Source organism: Fomitopsis serialis (genome assembly GCF_022376445.1).
Source record: "Fomitopsis serialis strain Sig1Antser10 chromosome Unknown B0H18scaffold_364, whole genome shotgun sequence".
Taxonomy (NCBI): domain Eukaryota; kingdom Fungi; phylum Basidiomycota; class Agaricomycetes; order Polyporales; family Fomitopsidaceae; genus Fomitopsis; species Fomitopsis serialis.
This window is the reverse complement of record NW_025955324.1, coordinates 3,443-25,110: the sequence shown is the minus strand read 5'-3', so window position 1 is coordinate 25,110 and position 21,668 is coordinate 3,443. Positions and strand designations below refer to the sequence as shown.

The window sequence follows — 21,668 nt, the reverse complement described above, 5'->3', positions numbered from 1 at the left end:
GCTGCTCTGATTGGTGCAACAGCCCCTTTTCTGCCCTAATCAGGCAGGCTGCCGAGGTTTTGAGCTGAGTTTGAATCTCAGACACAGGCTCCTTAGTGGCACTGTACCTGCTGTACTGTGGCCTCACTAAAATGCCGAAAATTCCCAAAATAATCTCTGTGATAGGTATGATGTCATAGAGTCTATAGCTGCTGTGACTTGCCCATTACCTTCACTGGTCATGGCACAATTCACAAAACAAAAAAACATGCAAATGCCTCTGTGCACATGAGTGCATCCCTTTTCACCTCAAAAGTCTCTCTTTTGAAGCCTATATGCTGCCCACAGATTCTCTGACATCTCAAACCTGCTAAATAGGGTAGCTGACCTTCCTCAAATGGTAATTTTGCTTAACCTGCTCAGTCTGGGCTCAGAAAATCCAGATAAAATCAGGGAATATTATTTGTGATTGGAATCATTTGTGATGTCTGCTGTATGTAAGAAAACAATCCTGTATGGAGGCCCCCACAATATATGACTAGTATGACTTGCCCAGTTGTTTGAAATTCAGGAAACAGATAAACACATGCATGATTGTGTGGCATTTGACTGGGATACACTGACTGAAATCTAATCAACTCTTATAGAGGTTATAGAGATAATGAGCCCATTTGATAGCCCATCATTCAAAGGGTTTATCATACACTGGAGGAATGAATAACAAAGGACAACATTTAGAGAATCACAAGTGACTGTGCAGATATGAATGGCTTGTTGTCTCTGAAACACATTGCCTATGACCTGTATAGATATGTGCATAGTTTACAATGCATGGATGTGTCTGGAAGTTGCACAGCACAGCTATTGGTGGGGAAAAATGGTAATAACATGCATGTTTTGATGTCTCAGCACTGAATGACCCTATAGGGAATCTTCTCCAATTGTAAATATGCTCAGGGATGCTCCACATATATCCTGGAATATTATCTGATTAATCTGCATTTTCTTGAGCCCAAAACAAGTGAATTGTGCTGCAGTACCAGCATGCACTTACATCGCTTACTAAGCGCTCGATTAAGCGCCCGTTGCCGAAGCGGAGTCGTTGACAGGCCGGAATTCCGGCCTGTCGACGACTCCGGTCACTCAAAAGGGATTTTGGAGCACTCCCATTGGCTGGAATGCTGACAAAGATTCCCTTTTCAAGTAATCTTTCAATCTCAGCTCTTCATGCCGAGTTTTTTGATGGCTTCAAGCCACACTAACTGAGCTCTTACTAGAGCCCCATTAAATGCGGAAGAATCCCAAAATATTGCTTCTCCATGGGATGCCCCTTGGGTATTGATAGCAGTGTCCAGATTAGGTGTCTTTGAGAGTACTGACCATCATAAGTGATGATACTGAGGCATATAAGCAGATCTTGGTGTGTGTATGATGCTTGTACTAGACAGTTCCACATGTATGAGAGGCTCTGTGAAGTGGGGGATATCAAACATACAAAACTGCCATATATGGTTAGTCTCCTGCCCATTTGGGAAGTTGGCCATGCATGGCCTCTGCAGGACTGGATAAATAGCAGAAAAATCAGGGAAAAATCAGATAGTACTATGAATTCATATTGAGTTGACTGTTGAGGCTCCAATATGGCAGAAAACATATGATAGTGCAGAATGACCCATGCATAGCCTGATACAAGCCACTCTGTCAGTGAGTCTTGGTCCATCTTGTAAGAATCAGTATTACCTGGGATTCTCAGGGACTGGCAATTCCAGACAGGATCCTAGGCTATTTTGTTTGGTTCAGCTATTCAATAGGCCCTGAAAAGGCAGGCTTCCAAGCTGTTGGGCTGAGTCTGAATGCAAGTCACAAGTTCATTAGTGACACTGTATTTGCTGTGCTATGGTCTCCCAAAAAATCAAAAACAATTGGGAAAACTACCAGTCATGTATATGATGTCAGAGAGGCTTTACATAGTATGTGTTCCCATAGATTCATATAAATATAGTGCCAGTCACAAAGCATATGGCTCTGTGAACACTGGTTCTTTCACATTGTTTGTTTTTCCTGTGATGCTTACCAACTGCCTATGAATTGTGTGACTATATGACATCTCAAACCTGCTATATGTGATAGTTTACATTCCAAAAATGGAAAGTCTGAGTTACCTGCTGTGTCTCGGCTCAGAAAATGCGGATAAAACAAGAGAATATTTTGAATGATTCCACTCAGGCTCACCTTGTACTGTTCGCTGTAAGTAGTGATTGGCTTCTGTCTAAACCCTTGGGCAGGCTATGGCATATTCAGAAAATGGTGGACACCTGTGGCACAAAGGCCACAGTTCGTGCTGAGCATGTTCATAATACTCACTCTGTGTCACATGTCAATAGCATAGCCATCAGAATTGTGGGTCGACAGAGCTTTTTCACACTGTACTGATCCTACAAAGTGATACAAAGATGTTGTACAAGTTGTGTTATGCAGTTACTACTGTCGTGGAAAAGTCTATAGGCTAGCAATGTCATAAAGTGGGGCCACCACATTACCACACATAGTATATCAAAGTCTTGATGGTCTTTGCAATGCTAGATAAATAGTAGGAAATAAGATAAAATGAGACAATCCCATGACTTCACATTGTGCTGACTGTTGTAGGCCAATGCAAGACAGTACATCTCACATGTGCTAATGCAGATGCACATAGCCTGATGTCAGCAGCTCTATTGTAGCAGTCCAGTATAAGCATGTCTTTGACTAATCTTGTCAATATGAAGCAGTGCCATTTATATAGTATGATGGTGCTATGCTTGGTTGTCAGTCCCTCAGATGACTTTTGCCTGGAACATATCTAACCTCTGTATGCACTACCATCATCCTATTCTCATGCAATGGCCCTTGGTATGTGGGGATAGAATAGGCAGCTTTTTTCCTGATTGGGCTCAGAAAAAGCCATCCATGGTTGCTCTGGAAATAATGCAGACTTGCATTGCTTACTAAGCAACAGTGAAGAGGCCATACTACAATGGACTTCTGAGGCAATATAAGGCTGTCCTTTTATAGCTCTCTAGTCAGTAATATGACTTCAGGAGTACTCTCATTTGCTGCAACTGTTTCCTTTTACATGTGATTATAAAATGTCAGTTACTCATGCTGGGTCCTTTCATGTTATATGGTAAATGGAAAAATAACATGGTAGACCAGGGTGTGAACATGTTTGATGTTTGAACAGCATTGGGAAACATGAATATGTGGCAGTGTGCCTACTAGCACCCAATTTGGCAGTTGATCCTGGATGGTATCTGCCATGCCAGAGGAATGTCAATATCAACATATGGTGTCTAATCCCAATATAGTACCATTGTATGTGCGCACACAGTCAGCCAGAAAATGACACTGGTAATTAATTACCTTGGGAGTGTGTCTGGAGATATAGAAATCCCTTGACTTATGACCAAAGTACATGACCATTGATAATAGGCATTACTAGAATACCCAGGAGAGGCTACAATGACCCCATGTGCAAGTCTGAGTATGCAGGCTGTTGTTAGGGACAAGGCATTTTCATGAGGAATTCCACATATGTGATCTTTGAATAGGATAAGCAGCAGTTGTTATCATTCCTGCACTTTGTTATCTTTATTTGATTTCCTTTTAATGGACTTCATCGTAGTATTCACAATGCCTTCTCACCACATTCAGGTGATCTTTTGTTCCTCACATTGTCATGCTTTGTAGCACTTGATTGTGTATGTACTGACTGGACTATTACCAGGCTCCTAGTACTTTCCTTAGGCCCCTTGTGACCAGATGATCTGAAAGCTGTTACTGGGTGACTATTAGCTCAGAATATTGATGATAATATTCCAGGTGGCAGGCAATCTATGAGTGGCTCATCAAGCTGTACACTATTTCTGAGTTTTCATAGGGCTACACTAGTGTTTCAGGTTAACATCCATGTGGTCCCTCATGTTTCACAGAGCACATGCTTGATGATCAGTGGCAATCATTAACACATACCCTTGCCTTGCTTTTTCACTACTTTTTGAGCCTTATTGTGCATCTTGAATGGCCTGGGAAAGTGGTGTACTGAGTCTTCTACTATTTGGATTCTATGAAGTATTTTATGTAGCTAAGAGGGAGTGCACTTGGGAAATGCACAAAAGGAGCATCCCTAAGAGAAACATTTGACTCATCTACCACTTGCTTCTGTGCTCTTATGTACCTTCAATTCATCAGTGATCAATCCTGCCCATGACTCTATCAGTCTTGATGGCACTCACCATGGTGGTACATTGATTCACATCATACATTAGCCCATTACTATTGGCTGAGCTCCAATCCAGTAACATACCTTAGTATGGCTTTGTACTACTGGTCAGTGCCTGGTAACTGTTCACTTCAGTGTACAAATGGTGAGAGCAAACTGGACAGTCTTTGGTTGTATTCCTTGTATAACATGACCATTCTGGAAGGGCCTTTCTCAGAATCCCTTACTGGTATACTTCTCTGTCTATTGTTGATTGGTTTGTACTTGGGGAAGTACTGTTAACAATCTATTGAAAGACATCTGCCTGTATCAGAAGTTCTTTCTGATCAAGGGCTAATATCTGCACAACAGCAAGTCCCACCTGAGTAGTTGTTACTGTAGTCAACCTCCCAGATTCCCCTTCCTTGAGTTCTAGTTGATCTAGAGGCATACTTCTTTGCAACATTTTCCAAGCTATTTTCTCTTTGTTGATATCAACACAACCCAGTGATACTGTTCATTAGTATTCTGGTAATATTGGTAATTCACCAAATAAGAAACAGATCCATAATGTCTGTGTTCTTAATGGAGAGTCTCATATGAATATGCAAATACTTACTCAATTGGGATGTTGCTCATAATTGCAAACTATGCTCCTCACATTAGAACAACCTAATAAATTAGCAGGCTACTCTGAATGTTTTTGCCATGAGATGGCAGCTGGATGCAAAATGTGGAAGATATGTCAGTGGTCTATGCAGACAATTTACTAGCAGTCTTGCTGAGCTTAACTTCTGATGTGGTCAAAATGTTTTACTCACAAACTGACATGTATCAAACAAAAGGGATCGTACTGCCAGCTATGGCCCTCTCCCCAGCAAGTCCGTGCGGAAATTTGGCACGGTTGCACCTCCGAACAGCACGAGAGGGATGCCGAGCTGCTCTGATTGGTGCAACAAGCCCCTTTTCTGCCCTACAGCTAATTCCATAATGCTAGGCCCCACCTTCCCAAATACGTACAGGACGGAGTTGAGCGGACCGCCACGATAACCCCCTTATCCCTTACTAATCTACCTGCTAAGTGCAACAATATATGTGCTGTCACTGTGGCTCGCCCTCGCCGCAACCTCGCCGTGTTGCCAACCTGCAGAGCACTGACTCTGAGCAGACCGCTGGCGCATTCTGTGTCGCTATACTTATCACAAGGCCTCAAGCATCATCTGTTGGACGAGTGGATTGCGACTGCACCGGTACAAGTCATTGAACACTCGAGGGCGCGCAAGCTGTACGACACCGGAGAGGTCGTTCACAAGCCGGGCGAAACTGGTCGTCCTTGGCCACGGATCCTCGAAGACTAACAAGAGCCTTCTCAATCAGCTGAGCCCTCGCTTTATGTGGGCTGCGTTTGGCGCGAGGGTACGTCAGCATGACCAGTACTAATAATCTTCCCCAGTCTGCAGGCACACGGGGGTTATTGTACTGCTCAGTGTAGGTGAACGCACGAGTTTGTGCCATTCCCAGTCATTTTACACCTTTTTGTCGACCAGCAAGACCCGCTTGAAACACACAAGTCGATAGATGCTCGGAGTTCCATGATCGTCACATAGAGACTGTAGATTCTGCTATTCAGCATAAATCAGATCATTTTGTCGTAGTGTTGTAGACTCGACCACTACTCGTACTTACTCTCATGATGTTGGGCTCTTCACTCACGCGAATATACCTTCATTTTGCCTTGGTTTCGAAATTACACACTATTATTGTTGGTAAGTGTAAGATTCACGGCCAATTGAATGTCTGCCTGTGCGCGTTGCGGGGGCCCGGGGCCTAGCATCATGGAATTAGCTGTAATCTGGCAGGCTGCCGAGGTTTTGGGCTGAGTTTGAATCTCAGCCACAGGCTCCTTAGTGGCACTGTACCAGCTGTACTGTGGCCTCACTAAAATGCGGAAAATTCCCAAAATAATCTCTGTGATAGGTATGATGTCATAGAGTCTATAGCTGCTGCGACTTTCCCACAAACTTCAATGGTTATGACACAATTCACAAAACAAAAAAACACACATATGCCTCTGTGGACATGAGTGCATTTCTTTTCACCCTCAAAGTGACTCTTTTGATGCCTGCAGACTGCCCATAGATTCTGTATGTCTTTATGACATCTGAAACCTGCCATAAAGGGTAGCTAACCTTCCCCAAATGGTAATTTCCATGCAGCTGCTCAGTCTGGGCTCAGAAAATGCAGATAAAACCAGGGAATATTCTGTGTGATTGGACTCACTTGTAGTACCTGCTGTATGTAAGATATTAATCCAGTTTAGCACCCCCAGAGGCTACAACTAGTATGACTTGCCCATATTCAAAATCCAGACAACAGAGAAACACACATACCTCTGCAGACATGATTTGGTGGCATTTGACTGTGATACAATGACTGAAGTATGATCAACTGGTTTAGAGATAGTAAGCTCACCCAATTGACCTTAAATCAGAGTGTCTATGATAGTTTCCTGAGAGAAGTGGTTGAATGAGTAGCAAAATGCTAATATAAAAAACAGCGGTGAGTCGGAGTGACTCTGTGTGAATATGAATTTGTTCTGTTGCATCTGAAACACATGCCATATAACTTGTATGGCCATGCACATTGCTTCCAACACATTGATGATTCTGGAACATGCACAGCAGTGCTATGAATGGAGAAATATTGTCATAACATGCATATGTTAGTGTCCCAGTACTAAATGACCATATATGGGAGGTCTCTCTACTTGTCAATATGCTCAGAGATGCTCCACATATCTCCTGGAATATTATCCGATTTTACTGCACTTTTCTGAGCCCAAAACAAGCCAGTTTTGCTGCAGTAACAGTGTGCACTTACATCGCTTACTAAGCGCCCAATTAAGCGCCCGCTGCCGAAGCGGAGTCCACGACTCTGGTCACTCAAAAGGGATTTTGGAGCACACTCATTGGCTGGAATGCTGACAAATATTGCCTTTTAAAGTAATATTTCAGTCTCAGCTCTTCATGCCGAGTTTTTTGATGGCTTCAAGCAGCACTAACTGAGAGCCCCATTAACTGCGGAAAAATCCCAAAATATTCCATGGGATGCCCCTTGGGTACTGACAGGGGTGCCCAGAATAGGTGTTCTTGTTGTTTTTCACAGAGTACTGACCTTGGCAAGTGATACTGGGGGATATAGGCAAATCTTGGTGTGTATATGATGCTTGTACTAGACAGTTCTTACATGTATGAGAGTGGGGGATATTGAACATACAAAACTGCCATATATGGTTAGTCCCCTGCCCATTTGGGAAGTTGGCCATGCATGGCCTAATAGCAGAAAAATCAGAACAAAATCAGATGGTACTATGGATTCATATCAAGTTGACTGTTGAGGCTCCCATATGGCAGAAAACATATGATAATGCAGAGTGACCCATGCATAGCCTGATACAAGCCACTATTTCAGTGATCTTGGTCCATCTCATAAGCACCACTATCACCTGGAATTCTCAGGGACTGGCAACTCCAGAGAGGATCCTAGGCTGTTCTGTTGAGTTCAACTGTTCAATGGGCCCCAAAAAGGCAGACTGCCAAGCTGTTGGGCTGAGTTTGAATGTAAGCCACAAGCTCATTAGTGACACTGTATTTGCTGTGCTATGGTCTCCCAAAAATTCAAAAACAATTGGTAATATTCCCAGTCATGTATATGATGTCAGAGAGGCAGTACATTTTATGCCTTCCCATAGATTCATATAAATATGGCACCATTCACAAAGCAAAAGCAAATACATATCCCTCTGTACACACTGGTTCTATCACATTGTTTATGCTTCCCTTACCTGCTTGAAGGTTTGGCTTGAGGCACACAAGTTATTCCGATGGTGGAAGAACTGGAGTGAGAGCTATGCTACGTGTGGGTCTTATATACATCTCTGAGACGCTGACTAATACTACTGTATAGTCCATTCCCACGCATGACTTGCTCTATGCGGTAAGTGCGGATCCAGCACGTGTAGTGTGATCCGGCCCGTGGAACCCGGCGGCCCGGTGGGCACCTATATGGTTCAACACGATGGACTTCCCTGGGAGCGCCCCGAGGTCTTCTATTGCATCCAAAAGATCATACCCAGTCTCCCGCATTTACGCAGAGCCCTCATTGCATTCTTTACTGGTGCTTTGGAGACCTGGCAGCGGTTCACAAGTGAATTTGCTGCAGGGTCACCAATCGCTTTGCTGACCCCCGAGCAGCATGAACACGCCGCAATATGGGTGACCAATGATCACAATGAGTCAAACCTAGGGAACCTTCGTGTTCGGATGTGTCGTGCAGCGAACAAATCCGAACTTACCTACAACACCGAGAAGATGTTTGCCACAAACAACACCTCGATCTTCGTACGCAAGCATCTGTCAGGTTCTCCTGGAGACCTGACTTATCTTAGCGGCTAGGGTGGAAGCTTGATGGGGCAGGCCTAGGCAAGAAGAAACAGAGTGTCCTAATGGTTGCGAAAGAACATCATGTCCGTGTACGCCGGCGTGCGAAGCACGATGCTCGAGTGGCTGCTCAAGAGAAGAAGAAGACACTCATCAATGGTGTCACACCGATCCTCAACCCTGAGTACTGGCAGAACATTGACAAATGGTCTATCACCTTTGACAGACACATTAAACTGCAGTTGTACTGGCACAAGCGGGCCAATCCATCAACAAAGATCATGGTCACAGGCAAGAAGGATGAGCTTCTGATTACATTACTTTCAGCCATTGATACTTATAACAATCTTCATCCAACTTCATCCAGTCATTCTGAGGTAACATCTACACTACCACTGTTACGACCATGCGCTCGAGACGAAGTCCAAGGTCGGAGTTACGAAGTCCGGAGTTTCGGAGCGCAGTGGAGTGAGGACTTTGGCGAAGCTATCAACAACACCCTTGGGAGAACTCGACGAGGTCCTCTATTCGGACTTGGACGGAGGTGGACTATGACGGAGTCTGGAGATAGAGTCAGAGGGATAAGGAGGAGAAGATGAGAGCGCGAGAGAGAAAGAGAGAAGCTAGACAGAGGTCAGACGGAAATCCGGAGTTCAGACAGGAGTTCGGTGGAAAGGAATTCGGATTGGTTAAGCGAGATATTCGAACTGCAGTACAACAGTGCTACAGTTCGACCTTATATACAGCGAGTCTAATTGTGAACGGAAGACAATAAGACAGAGGAAGGGATACAGAGAACAATAACGGAAGACCGGAGATGTTAGTAACCGGAATGAATACAATAAGCTAATTGTCCGTGCAAGATAGAGACCATGCAGTACACTAATTGTAATGCGGGAGAAGATAGGCTAAGTGAATACAATAAAACCGGAGTTTGGAGAAACAGAGACGGAGAGAACGGAACTGGAGTTCGGAGATGGTCTTGGTGGCACGGAACATTGACGCGACTGAAAAGAACACAAAAGCCACACAAAAACCCAACCGTGAGGTCGAGCAGTGGTATGCGAGGCCTCTGTGTCTATGAGATGTATGGGGGACTGTACAGTGGTCTAGGTAAGAAGGAGGAGGACAGACAAGACTCCGAACAACGCGTGAGAGCTTCGAAGATGTCGAAGACTGTTCAAAGACGAGGGCTAAGCCTCGAAGGTAGGAGGGAGGTTCTCGACAGACGTGTTGGGCGAAAGGTGACGAGGGAGGTGAGCAACGGCAGTAGAAGAAGTGTAGAGCCTCTCGGGGCAACTACGAGCGGACAAGCGTACTGGCGAACTGATGACTTGCTGACTGGCTGACTTCGAACACGTACGAGCTGACTGGCGAACTTCTGACTTGCAAACGGACTGACTGACGAACCTCGCCAGCGCGAGGTGAAATTGAGAGGGTAAGGGGGTCTCTGAGATTCGAAGGGAACAAGTCCCAAGGTATATACAGGAAAACACGGTCCGAAGACCAAGAGAGCCAAGTAAATTCAAGAAATGATGAAAGAGAGTGATAAGAGAAACAACCAATCAGAGAATGTCACAACGCTCGACCCGGGCCTACTAACACATGAGAGTGCACAACTCGGCCTTCCGCAGGTTCCGAATAACGGGCAACCGTCTCCGAACGGTGAAGGTCATAACTGGAGCCGGTGACAGTCCTCGAAGATATGAGACATCCGCAGGAGTTCACCTGACTTACACGAACATGCCACATCTCGACCCAACCTCTGAAGTGTATGCTGCCCGCTAGTGCATTGCAGGGGTACGGCCAACCTGCGCGGGTCGCGGGTACGGGTACGGGCGGGTAGGGGTCCGGGTAGTGATTTCCATACCCGCATGATGATGGCACCCACACTGTAATGCACTTGTTGTCATCATTTTGACAACTTCAGCAGTCTATGTATACACAGCACAGACTATCTGACTAGCAGTTACCATATTCTACTGCTGGATTAGCACTGCAGTAGTCCATGGGTCACATGGGTTCATGGGTCAGATTTTGGCTACCCATACCCATACCCATGCATACCCATACCCATGACCCACATGGGTTATCCATACCCATGCAATGCACTAATCTAGGCCATGTCACTTGGCAACGCAGGCTCCGTTTGAGTCAGCAAGGGCGACTGAGTTCTTGAGCGTCTCAGCCCTCTGAGGAACTGACTTGCCATTAACCACGTTCACTGACATGCATCAGGAAAAAAGCATATTACTTGTGGGACTTGCCCAAGACGCCCAAGTGAATTTGGCTCCAAAGACAAGTCCCTTGCCATTTTTGCTTGAGCATGATGCCCAAGACACGTTGTTCCTGGTATAACTTGGCAGTAAGTTTGTGCCGTCGCCTAAGGTGCGTAGCTCCTTGTATGACTTGGTATTAAATGTGTGCTATTATGTTCAGCACATTGCTTCGCTTCCTTGATACCAAGTATACGTTACAGCCCAATGTATCCTATTACCTTGTAGAGCCAATAGTACCACTACCACTTGGAGTCAAGCTCCTCGTCATGACTGTCTTGTAAACAAGGCGTTCAGGTTGCATTATTTCTATCCCTCAGGATTTGATTCGGGAGCGGTAAATCATATTGACACGTCTAGTTTGGTACAGCAATGAATAGCTAGGGACTGCAAAGTACAACACAGCATACAACAGAGGTCACAAAAGTACAACAGAGGAGACACAGCGTAGTAGTACCACAATATCACACCGTAAGAGTACGTAACCTGGGATGGAAACTTGACGTGAACGGTACATACTGTACACCTTCCGAGTTCAATACGTGTCGAGACATTGATGTTGCAGTCAGTTGTTCTGTGAAATCAGCATTAATAGTAGATTGCTATCTGACCATAGGAATCAGACTCACATTGGAAAGCGTAAGTGACGTACTAGCTGCTGTTCCATCAGGCATCTCCTCCCTCAGTGTTGTCCAACTGGTCGTGCTCTTCAGCTGCTGGTGTGCCTCTGTCATGCTCGGCCTGCTCCTCGATGGCATTGCCGTCTGAAGCCGCATCTGCTTCTATGTGGCATGCATCAGACCATTTGCACCTTGCCAATATGCTCTCACTCACCTGGCTCTGCGGCTGCGCCAACAGCTTTGCCTTTTGAGGAACCAGTCTTCGGCCTAGATGGTGAGCTCGGCGCACTTCTCGTCGCAGGAGCTGCTGACGTAGAGGACGGCTTAGTGCGCCCGGCCGTCTTCTTCAATGTGCCACCAGACGAAGGCTTCGGTTGCACCACAGGTTTCGTCTTGGCACCGCTACCGGACGCCCCAGCATCGTCTTGATCCGCGCGGTCATCTTCAAGTGCGACGGTCTGCAGCTTCGACCAGTTGACAAACGTATCGTCGTCGTCCTCGCTGTCCACCGTGTCGATACCGACGCCGCTCTCTGCTCTTCCCCTGGAACAACGAATATTAGCAGCTACACGCCACCAACTTGAAGCAATACAACTTACTTGATGCCCTCCCACAGCAGCCTCTTGGTCGCCGTGTAATAGTCCGGCGCGTTCTGTTCCATCGCCTCGAGGATCGACATGAGGTCATCCCATCTGTAGGATAGTCAGTAGGTCACGCAATAAAACACGGCAGTCAACTCACTTGGGTGCGAACAGCTTGTTCGAGAATGACACCGCTGCGTTCGCAGCGACTTCCCTCAAGCCAAGCTCAATCTGGAAAACAAAATTGAATATTACATATCATAACGACGAAAACACTTACGGAGTTGCACACCAATGCGATTAGGTTGTCCGGGACCTCACTGAACTCCTCCGTCGGGGTGGTCGACTTGGCATGGCCCACGAACCACTGCTGCGCGATGATCTCGGCGATTGCAGGGTGTCGGAATGGTACCTCGGCCTTGACATGTGATTTCTGATGTGAGACGTGAGACGTGCATCGCGCAATAAAGAAATGTAAACGTCGCTGAGTGATGATATACGGACCTTGCTGATGGTATTCTTGTTGTCCCAAATGACCTGCATCTCCCCAAACACAAAGTTAGGGATGCTTCGCTTGCCACCCCTCACCTTCATGACGTGCGTCGTCAGCAGCCAGTTCGCAAGTTGAGTCCGCTTGTGACCCTGCACGACGTTCAAGCCGTATGCATGCTCGACAATAACCTTCGCCTTTCTTTCACCTCGTTGCGAAGCTGCGACACGATCGTCCAGACCTGCACAGCGTCAACTACGATCAGGGAATCCACTACAGTACTTACCAATCCCTGACATTCTTGCGCTGGGCGTTATTCTTCCCGCCCTTCCTCACTTCCTATACGCGGCACGCACCGTCACCATCCTTGCATCTATAGCGGCACGCACCGTCACCATCTTCTTGCCATCCTTGTCGACGGAGTCGCGCGCATCCTTGAGGGCATCATGACGAGCACGTCGTTCACACGAGGCGGGAGCTCGTGATCGTCGTGTCTGACGTCCACGTGGTCCTGAGAGCCAGTATATTGCGCAGGCAGTATTGCGCCATGTTGACCAGCGGCTTCATGTCGACGGGCAGGTCGCACTTTCACGCGGACACGGGATTCGAATTGGTCCCTGCGAGGTACGCGCCTTCTTCGTGTTCTCTGCGGCATCTCCTATTTCGTCCGGTGGTGTTGTGTTCCGTATTCAGTTGGGTAGTATGTGTCAATGAAACGTTCAACGCACTATGACATCGTCCTCATCCTCGCTCAACCTTCTCCGTCATCGCTCCAGCCTCCGAGCCGTTTGACTGTGTGGCATCCGATCTCACCATCGTCGACGAATCCTGTTTGAGCTCGTGCCTTGCCCTTCGAGGACGCTGTCTGAAGCACAAGCAGTGGTGAGTACAAGTCAATATGAATGGTCATACGTACCTTGCTGGTCCGAGTCACAGCGACCGAGCTTGTGTTCTTCCCTGGAGCTGCTTTCTTCCGCGACACTCCTCGTCACTCCTTGTCACTGTGCGCGCTGTCCATCTCACCGACTTCTTTCTATTTCTGTTGCCGTCTGCACACATCTGCAATCGATCCGATTTGTCAGGGAGTGATGAGCGACAGCGGTAACTAGTACGACCGAGTTTCTGTGTGATGGCCTGCTCTCCCCGGTTGCGTCCCGCACCCTTGTAGGCTGGCCTTGGTTTAGCTTGAGGAGCGCAGGTCAGAGTATGGCACGCAAATTTACTGTACTCACGACGAGATGGAGCAGGCGCAGGCTGCTCCATTGCGATGTCCCATTGTGCTCCTGCTCCTCGGTCGCCCTGACCGGCTCCTCACCTTTGCTTCCCATTCCGCATCGGATCGTGTCATGTCCGACCCGGAAGCCGGTTGGCACCTTTTCTTCTTGCGCAGGGCTGCGATCTTCCTCCTCGGAAGCTTGCTCTTCGATGGCCAAAGCGGCCGCACGCTTGCGAGTGTCTGTGCGAGCTGGGATGTAACTCTCGCACAGGGTCTCACACTGCGGTGCACGTACCTTCCCGCGCTCATCGTCCTGCTCCTTCTGCAACGCCGCCTTGCGTTTCAGCAGCTCATCCAGCTGCTTCTGCTGCGTCGTGACCACCCTTCGCCGCCGTCGCCTTCGCCTGCCCCTGTCGGACTTCTTCCTTGCTGTCGCGGATTTTTGTTTGCTGCCAAGGTTGATTTCTTGCTCGCCGCGGGTGACTTAGTTGACTTCACTGACTTCTGATCCCGCGACTTGCCAGCCCTTGTGTCGGCCCACTATCCAGTTCTTCCTGCTTCCTGGCAGTGGATCGAGTAGCGCGTGGGCTAGAGGACATGGTGCGATGCTGGCGAAAACACAGAAAGGACGGACAGGACGGGTGTAAACAAACCTCAAGCGAACTCTCCGGTTCCCGCGAGTGCGGCGTGCGTGCCCCAAGGCTGACATGTCCGACCAAAGTCCTGACAGTGTAATAAGTGCAGCTAGGGCAGTGAGTAATTGCAGAGGTGAGCGTACAGTGAACCGTAGAAATGTAATACAGTATTAGCAGAAATTCGTATTAGCTGCCCACCCATTAAAGTCCCCTCCTTCCACTTGGCCATTTCAAGATCGAGTGTAAACGACAGATGCGCGTTGGCCGCGGTAGTGTAGATTGTAATGAGTAAAGCGATACGAGGGGAAAATACATAGGTGAGCGTGTTGAAGCGGTACGACTAGGCCGGCTTCGTGCAAGCAGAGTTCGCCACCTTCGAAGTCGCCTATGGGAAGTACGAGGCATATTGAGTCGTCGTGGCTGTCTCGGTGCGCTTGGGTGGCGACGTTCACATTGATGACGAGACCAGGAACGGGTGGACAGGGGAGGTATGGTGATCCGGCAGAATGCTAGCTGTAGCATCTAAGTATGAATATTCTTCGGGTAATATTCTCCGGACCTGCATGAAGAGTACGAGGAATGAGGCATTCAATACAAATCCAAAAAAAAAAACTCACAGTCTCTTCGATCCAGCAGAATGCGTTGTTCAGAATCGTCTTCAGAGCGTCGTATATCGGCCTGTGCTCCTCGATGTCCTTCGATGGGTAGGGTAGCATTTGAGCGTAGTTAGTTCTAGAACAGTTCGCTCGACTGAGCATTCGAGGCGGTACATCGACAGGCGCATCGTGACCCTCCAGAGAAGTGTCAGTTGTCTGAAATGAATTGAGCAATCAGCGATGCGTACCTTGGTGCAGTGTCTGTTGTACCATGTGAAATACAGCACGGCGAATTCAATGGGCTGACCGCAACTGAGCGTGGCGGTATCAAGAGTCTTGAAGGGATTGATGGGGAAGCAGGCGACGAGTTGTGAGGTGAGGTCAACCTTGAGAGACGCAGGCATGGATGTGCAGATGCACACCATGAGATTGTTGTCTGCGTCTCGAACAGTCAAGACATCTCTGAGGAGTACGTGGGCGAGCATGGCTCATAAATCAACGGTCTCACGGAACAGGATGTACTATATATACTCACTGAACACATTCTAAAGGCACCCTGATGTACACCTCGTCGTTGGATTTCTTCCCGTCGACATAGAGCTTGCTGAGCTGGGCCAATATAAGTCGGCGCAAGTTTGTAATGGCACGGTCAACCAACGTACCAAACTTTGGAACTCTTCCAGACTTGCAGGTGCGTCCGCTTTGCCGGCTTTGACTCTAGCCCGTTCTGTCCATGCAAAGCTATCTTTGTTGCAGCCTCGTGACAACGGGTACCTGGTGTTGTCTGGGTGTTGAGCGTTGTACGTCGTATGAACTAGATGCTGGTTGTACGCGTTCACCGGCACAGGGATTGATGGATGGTGCATGGTCTCTTCCGGTAGCGTGGAGAAGAGAACCATGGGCGAGATATGCAGACTGGAAGACGTGGAATCTGGCTGGGTTAGAGGTGATAACCCAGCCAGATCGTCTGTTCCGTCAGGGTGGCCGCCTTGAGTGGAAGCTCCCTTCAAGAGCCTGTCTGGAACGTCGTAACAGGCTCTCCACGTCTCCGTGCAGCGAGGTACTAGACAGAAGGCGCTAGAGGTATGTGCTTCAACACGAGCACTTCCTAGGTATTCAGCAAACACTCACTTCTTTTTAAGCCCATCAAACAGCTTGTCGGACGCGTCAATATTGCTGCAGTCATCGTCACCGAGAAAACTGTTATGCTTCACAGGTATGATGTCCGATAGACGGAGTGTAAGGGTGTTGCGCAGCAGCGCGAGTGCGGGAATGAGAACGTGTACGACCTTGCGGCCCTCCGGAGTGTCTACAGATAGTCAGTACGGCATATTAAGCAGTGCATGTCGAGGCTTACCGTTCGGCCAACGCATGAGGTTACCTACGTCTTCAGCGACGTGGCCGTCTGACGTTCCTATTGGGATCCTGAGGTTCTTTGCTGCCACCAGGACAAGAAGATACAGAGAACCTGTGCATATGATCAGCCTACCGTCAGTTGTTTCTAAGTGCATGGAAACGCTCACCGCCACCAGCTAATCTTGTGAACTTTATACCCATTGTGTTCCAGTCTTGGAATGTCCGCACCTTCGGTGGCTCGTCGACGCCGTCAAATGAGTCGCGCCATATCGCCGCAACACTCAGTTTGAGCTTGCGCTTTTTCGCTGCCAGGATCATGCTGGAACAAACGAGATCAGAGTCGAAACAATTACGAAGTAAGAACTTACGCTGAGATCCTGAAACTGAGTCGCATGAGATTAATCATGACCCAGAAGCTTGAGACCGCATTGAGCTTCAAGCTGGTCGAGCACCGAGATGTGAGGACGTGCAGCGGCTCATTGTCCCGTAGCTGCTCTCCCTGCATCTGCACGCCGCTCGCCTCAATGGCTTTGGCCAAGTCTATGATGTCCTTGTCAGCGAGGTCAGTCGTCAGCAACGTGACAAATCGTTTGACGGCTGCTCCGCTTGCCAGCGCGGGTTCCTGTAAGGTATTCCATTCCGCCGAATGTTGCGTGTCTGCCCGGGTCTCTGGTGCGGTACCGTCAGAGTTTGTGATACCAGTGGGTTCGACAAACGGTACACCACCTCGAGCACAGGGCGGTGGACAGGGCGGTGCCAGAGGTGGTGGACAGGACGGTGAGGGACGCAGGGCGTATCGTCGATGGGATGCACGGCTGCCTTCTCCACTTTGCGGATACGGTTGAGCTATCTCGCGAGCTTTCGTACGGCAGGACCTGAGCAGCCTCTGCGGCCCGCTCTGGTGAGCACTACTAGGTATTTCTGTGCGCAACGTGTTAAGATGATCCAATTAGTATTGCGCATCAAGTATACGCACCCTGGTCAAAAGAAATACCCTCTGGGTAGTGTGTGGCAACGACGCTCGTTGTGCAAGCCGGCGTATCTTCAAGGAAGATTGGCAGAGTCTCCTGCTGGTCAGGAGACCCTGGATCTTGACGTTCTTGAGTGGCATGTAGCCTTTGCTGTAAGGCCGTCAGGGCAGGACTGAGATCCGCTGTTCTTGACAAGAGGTCGACCAAGTCCCTCTCTTCCTCTGGTGTGAGTAGCCTCATTACAAAGCCGTTACTAACCTTGCCACCCTACGCTCCCGTAGGTACTGTGAGTGTGGAATGTTGACGTCGAATGTTGAATGTTAACGTTGATAGTTGAGCCCTCTCACTTACAATGGTGCTAGGCGCTAGCTCTAGCGCCGGCGGCAACATAGCGCCCAAGTGACAAAAACAACGCATCATAGTTTACGGTACAGTACATGAACAGAGTAGTGATAGCAATGATTTACACGAGGAATTGCGATAGCGATGGTATAGACAGGGTTTGCAGGATAGCCACATGACGTTCGTACAAGCTCTGACGATGAACTGCGGATGGGCGCTGCACTACCGAACGTGAGGCGACAGAACAAGCGATGACAGAACACGAGGTCACACAACATGAGACGACAGGACACGAGAAGACGGGTGCGAGGATGGGGTGTGAAACCATGGGGTGTGGGACCACCGGCACCAGATGAAGGTGTGAGCGACAACAGGGCGCGAGACGCGAGACGCGAGACGACAGGGCACGGGGCGCGAGACGAAGGGCACGGGGCGTGAGACAACAGGACGCGAGATGACAGGGCGCGAGCTGAAGACGAGGTGCGCAAGACATAGACGGTTAGTCACTGCCGTCGGAGTCACCGTCAGAACCGGGCACGTACTCCGAGCCGGTGGAGCTCGCAGTGCCAGTCGTAGTATCGTCTGCGATGGACGTTTCAGTACGCGGCCGTGCCATGCTCCCCTTTGCAGACCCCAGGTTACGTTTCTTGCGCAACTGGCCGAGCTCCCCTACGTTCCTGTCTTCAAATCCTCGTTTGACGCCTTGCCCAAACGCAATCGCACCGCTGTAGTCGTCAAGACTGCTGGCGTTGGCGTGGTCATCACAGCCGTCAATCCCGAACTTGGTTGGCTGGTCTAAAGCCTTGTTGAAGCGCTGCTGGGCCGTCAACCATGCGGCCCGAGTCACCCATGGCAGGATGTACTCCACCGGGTTGCCTAACGGTGGGTTGGTCACCTGTGGCTTGGTCTTCTCGTTGGTGATTTTTCGATATACTGCTTGCTCTCCGCCTCCGAAGTGTGCATTGCCAACGTGCATGAGATGGTTTGGTTGACGAGGCGCTTCCGCACCGAGTACATGCAACGGTCCCAATGCTCACGGAACGTCTGCAGGCGTTCGGTCTGCAGGCCAGGCGCATACGTTTTACGCAGCTTCTGTAATCAATAGTTAGTACGTTAAAATGTAGGCGTGCAGTGAGACTTACCACGCAACGGTGGTCTTCTACCCACTTTTCGATCGGATCCATGTAGTGCTGCAAGAGGTAGTGGTAGTCGTCCACGCCTTGGAAGGACCACAAATAGACTTCAATGGGTCCGCAGTGGACGACACCGTTCTTGGCCCAGCCTCCAGAGATGTGACCTGCCGGACACGGCAGCTCCACCCATGCATCGCCGTCAATGTTGATACCGTCGGGTGCCACCCTTGGGCCTTCCTCTACGTCAGCGACAACAAATGTTACGTCGGTGACACGGCGGCGTTTGCCGTTGATTTCGCCATCCGAGATGTTGCCGTCGTTCTCCTGGACGTTGACAGCGACGTCCGGGTGTTGACGGCGACGTCCGAAGTGTCGACGGGGTCTGAAGAAGACCGACCATCATTCATGTCTTGATCGGATTTACGTGATGATGCGGTGTCGGTGAGGTTGGGCAACGATGTCAGTGCATCGGCGTCGTAGCCGTCGTCCACACCGGCGGCAACTGGTTCAAGGGATGTTGGGGCCTCCGATCGAACCCGAAGGCCTTCGAGCTTACGTCCCAAGACGGCTCCGTGCACAGGCGTTCTAGCGCCATCCACGGGCGTGTCCTGCATGTCGATGTCGGCATCCTGCGGGCTGTCAGATGGTGGTGGGGCTACGGGTGCCATGAGCGCGACATCGGACTGTTCAGCCCCAAGGTTGAACTGCACGTTCTCCTCGACAACCATCCCATCGACGGTCTGTACAAGGTCAGCCCATAGTATCTACAAAACAAAGATGAATACGTACCTTCCGCAACACGTCCACACGTGTCTGAGCCCCCGCCCCCTCGAACACTATGCCGTATGTATCGCAGTTCACCTTGATGCCATTCCTTTCCACTTCAAAGAGGCGGGCTTGGACGAAATCCGGTACTGCGATGTGGTGGTTGCGCACGATGAGCATCGCGCCGTCTTCCAGTGCAAGGGAACCTTGGAGCGGGTGTTTGGTGACAATGGGCTCCACCACGTCTCCACACACGCCGTCCCTTATGCCGCCGACGATTGCTTGATGCATGAATAAAGCTGACCCCGCGGTGACGGTCCCCATGTCAGTGTCGTATCTAAACCTGCATTATATGTCAATTTGTGTCGAGATCACAGAGCGACTGACTTACTCACCAAAAGTAGCGTAGAATGTCTGGTTTGTCCAGTATCTGCGCCTTCAAATCCTGCCACTCTGGCTCTGCGATTCCGGGTACCTATGCTGGAGAGTAAGTATTCTGAATTGAAGCCAAAAGATAAGATACCTACTCTAACAACCGCGTCAGGGAGGACTGGGAAGTCCTCCTGCCTGAGCAAATGCCCAAAAATCTGCTCGGCAAATGGCCAGTGTTTGATGTGCGCTTGATAGCGTTCGTTCTCGGCTTCAGCGGTGTGCTTGTCCTCAGCTTCGATGTCGTGCTCGTCCTCGACACTTGTAGGCTGTGAGCTCGTGGAGAGGCGAGCTGGCGATAGAATCATACGATCGTAAGCAAAGTTAGAGACTATCAGCATACAAGACTCACCGGTATCGAAGCTGTAGTCGTGGCCTGAGAAGTCAGAGGTAGCTGGACTCTGCGGGGAACGATGGGCGCCCGTGATGGACTCAAGGATGTCCGCGCAGTCAGGGGAGTGGGATATGGTAGGCGAGGAGAGAGGCATGGCGAATCGCGATGTTGTGTGAGGGTGAGGTAAGGGAAGCACAGCGTCGAGGTAAGTCAAGTGACAAAGTGCATATGCGGCGGACTTACAGACACCTTTCAATAGCTCACGGCACTGTAGTGTGCGTATCGGCCGCCATGTGCGGCACTTCCATGTGGATAGATGAGAACTTAAAGGTCTAGAACTCAGACGTCTTAATTAAGCACTCACAGATGTCATTGGCCCAGTACGTGCACATACTGTCATTCGAATTATCCTCACCCACCATTCCAGACCGCTATACTGGGGAGCGCTTACACACATGCCCGTTATGGACGCGCGGCGACGCCGCGCGTTTAGACGGTTGCAACCAGCGTCTAATTATGCGGTGTCGCCGCGTGTCCATAACGGGCATAACACGCGATCTCCACTGGCTTCCGACTGGATCAGATGTGGCTGAAGCACCGAAGTGTTGAATGACGGTTCACAGAAAGAGTTAGAATAGGTGAGTGCGATATTCAGTTATGGAACTGACATAAACGCACCACTTTACGCCCGTGCAGTCAGATCACTCAGGCTGGCAGTCCTGCAGCCTGGACGTTAAGTATGACCCCTCTAATGTACGCACCGGCAAAGTAATAGGAAATAAAAGTTCATGAGTTGCGGAAGACTAAAACAACGTACATACCAGGACGGAGGACAGTGGTTGAGGATAAGGTAAGTGAGAGTGCGGGAGAGAGCCTCCCAAGGTACGCATACTTGACATTCAGTTGGGCGTCCCCGTGCGATCACCGCGGGTCTTGATGGCAAGGCCGCAGTGACAGCGACATGGGCACAAGACGTAAACTGAATTCAAATGTGAGTAGGCGGAGACGCGCCCTTGGACACGTCTCCCATAAGCTTCCCACCTTCTCCGTGAATTGTAACTGCAGGCGTTATACCGGTGAGTACCATGGCTAGAGGTTGTCCTAAAGATGTACTGATCTTTGCAAGTCTTGCAAGCATGGGCAGGCAGCGTAAGAGACTGAGATGTCTGGAAGACATGCTCGCCCAGACATGTGAGGCGTGCAACCAACCTTTCGACACCATGCAGGCTTGTCGGCACACCAAACAACAGCAGGCGGTGCGCATGG

General features: G+C 49.3%; 3 protein-coding genes across 3 annotated transcripts; 1 reads left to right on the top strand and 2 right to left on the bottom strand.

The window, feature by feature from the left end:
* Window positions 1–5,966: 5,966 nt before the first annotated feature.
* On the bottom strand, window positions 5,967–6,621 carry B0H18DRAFT_962509 (uncharacterized protein; the record flags this gene model as incomplete). Its single annotated transcript, XM_048043110.1, has 5 exons — window positions 5,967–6,146; window positions 6,283–6,387; window positions 6,409–6,444; window positions 6,500–6,508; window positions 6,610–6,621. The coding sequence occupies 5 exons, from the start codon at window positions 6,619–6,621 to the stop codon at window positions 5,967–5,969; spliced, it is 342 nt and encodes a 113-aa protein (XP_047884825.1).
* A 1,662-nt stretch (window positions 6,622–8,283) lies between these two features.
* Window positions 8,284–8,673, top strand: B0H18DRAFT_893518 (uncharacterized protein; the record flags this gene model as incomplete). Its single annotated transcript, XM_048041370.1, has 1 exon — window positions 8,284–8,673. One exon carries the CDS (start codon window positions 8,284–8,286, stop codon window positions 8,671–8,673), a length of 390 nt encoding a protein of 129 aa, XP_047884824.1.
* A 2,927-nt stretch (window positions 8,674–11,600) lies between these two features.
* B0H18DRAFT_962508 (uncharacterized protein) lies at window positions 11,601–20,556 on the bottom strand (the record flags this gene model as incomplete). The annotated part of the gene is made up of 32 exons (XM_048043109.1): window positions 11,601–11,716; window positions 11,769–12,097; window positions 12,154–12,246; window positions 12,296–12,366; window positions 12,416–12,568; window positions 12,640–12,866; window positions 12,982–13,059; window positions 13,382–13,490; window positions 13,649–13,684; window positions 13,858–14,270; window positions 14,344–14,449; window positions 14,495–14,564; window positions 14,620–14,816; window positions 14,943–15,035; window positions 15,094–15,288; window positions 15,321–15,534; window positions 15,608–15,681; window positions 15,735–16,149; window positions 16,204–16,381; window positions 16,430–16,540; window positions 16,596–16,747; window positions 16,797–17,349; window positions 17,405–17,620; window positions 17,658–17,683; window positions 18,284–18,740; window positions 18,779–18,833; window positions 18,884–19,198; window positions 19,231–19,638; window positions 19,664–19,982; window positions 20,035–20,114; window positions 20,167–20,360; window positions 20,421–20,556. 32 exons carry the CDS (start codon window positions 20,554–20,556, stop codon window positions 11,601–11,603), a joined length of 6,189 nt encoding a protein of 2,062 aa, XP_047884823.1.
* Between the last annotated feature and the right edge of the window lie 1,112 nt (window positions 20,557–21,668).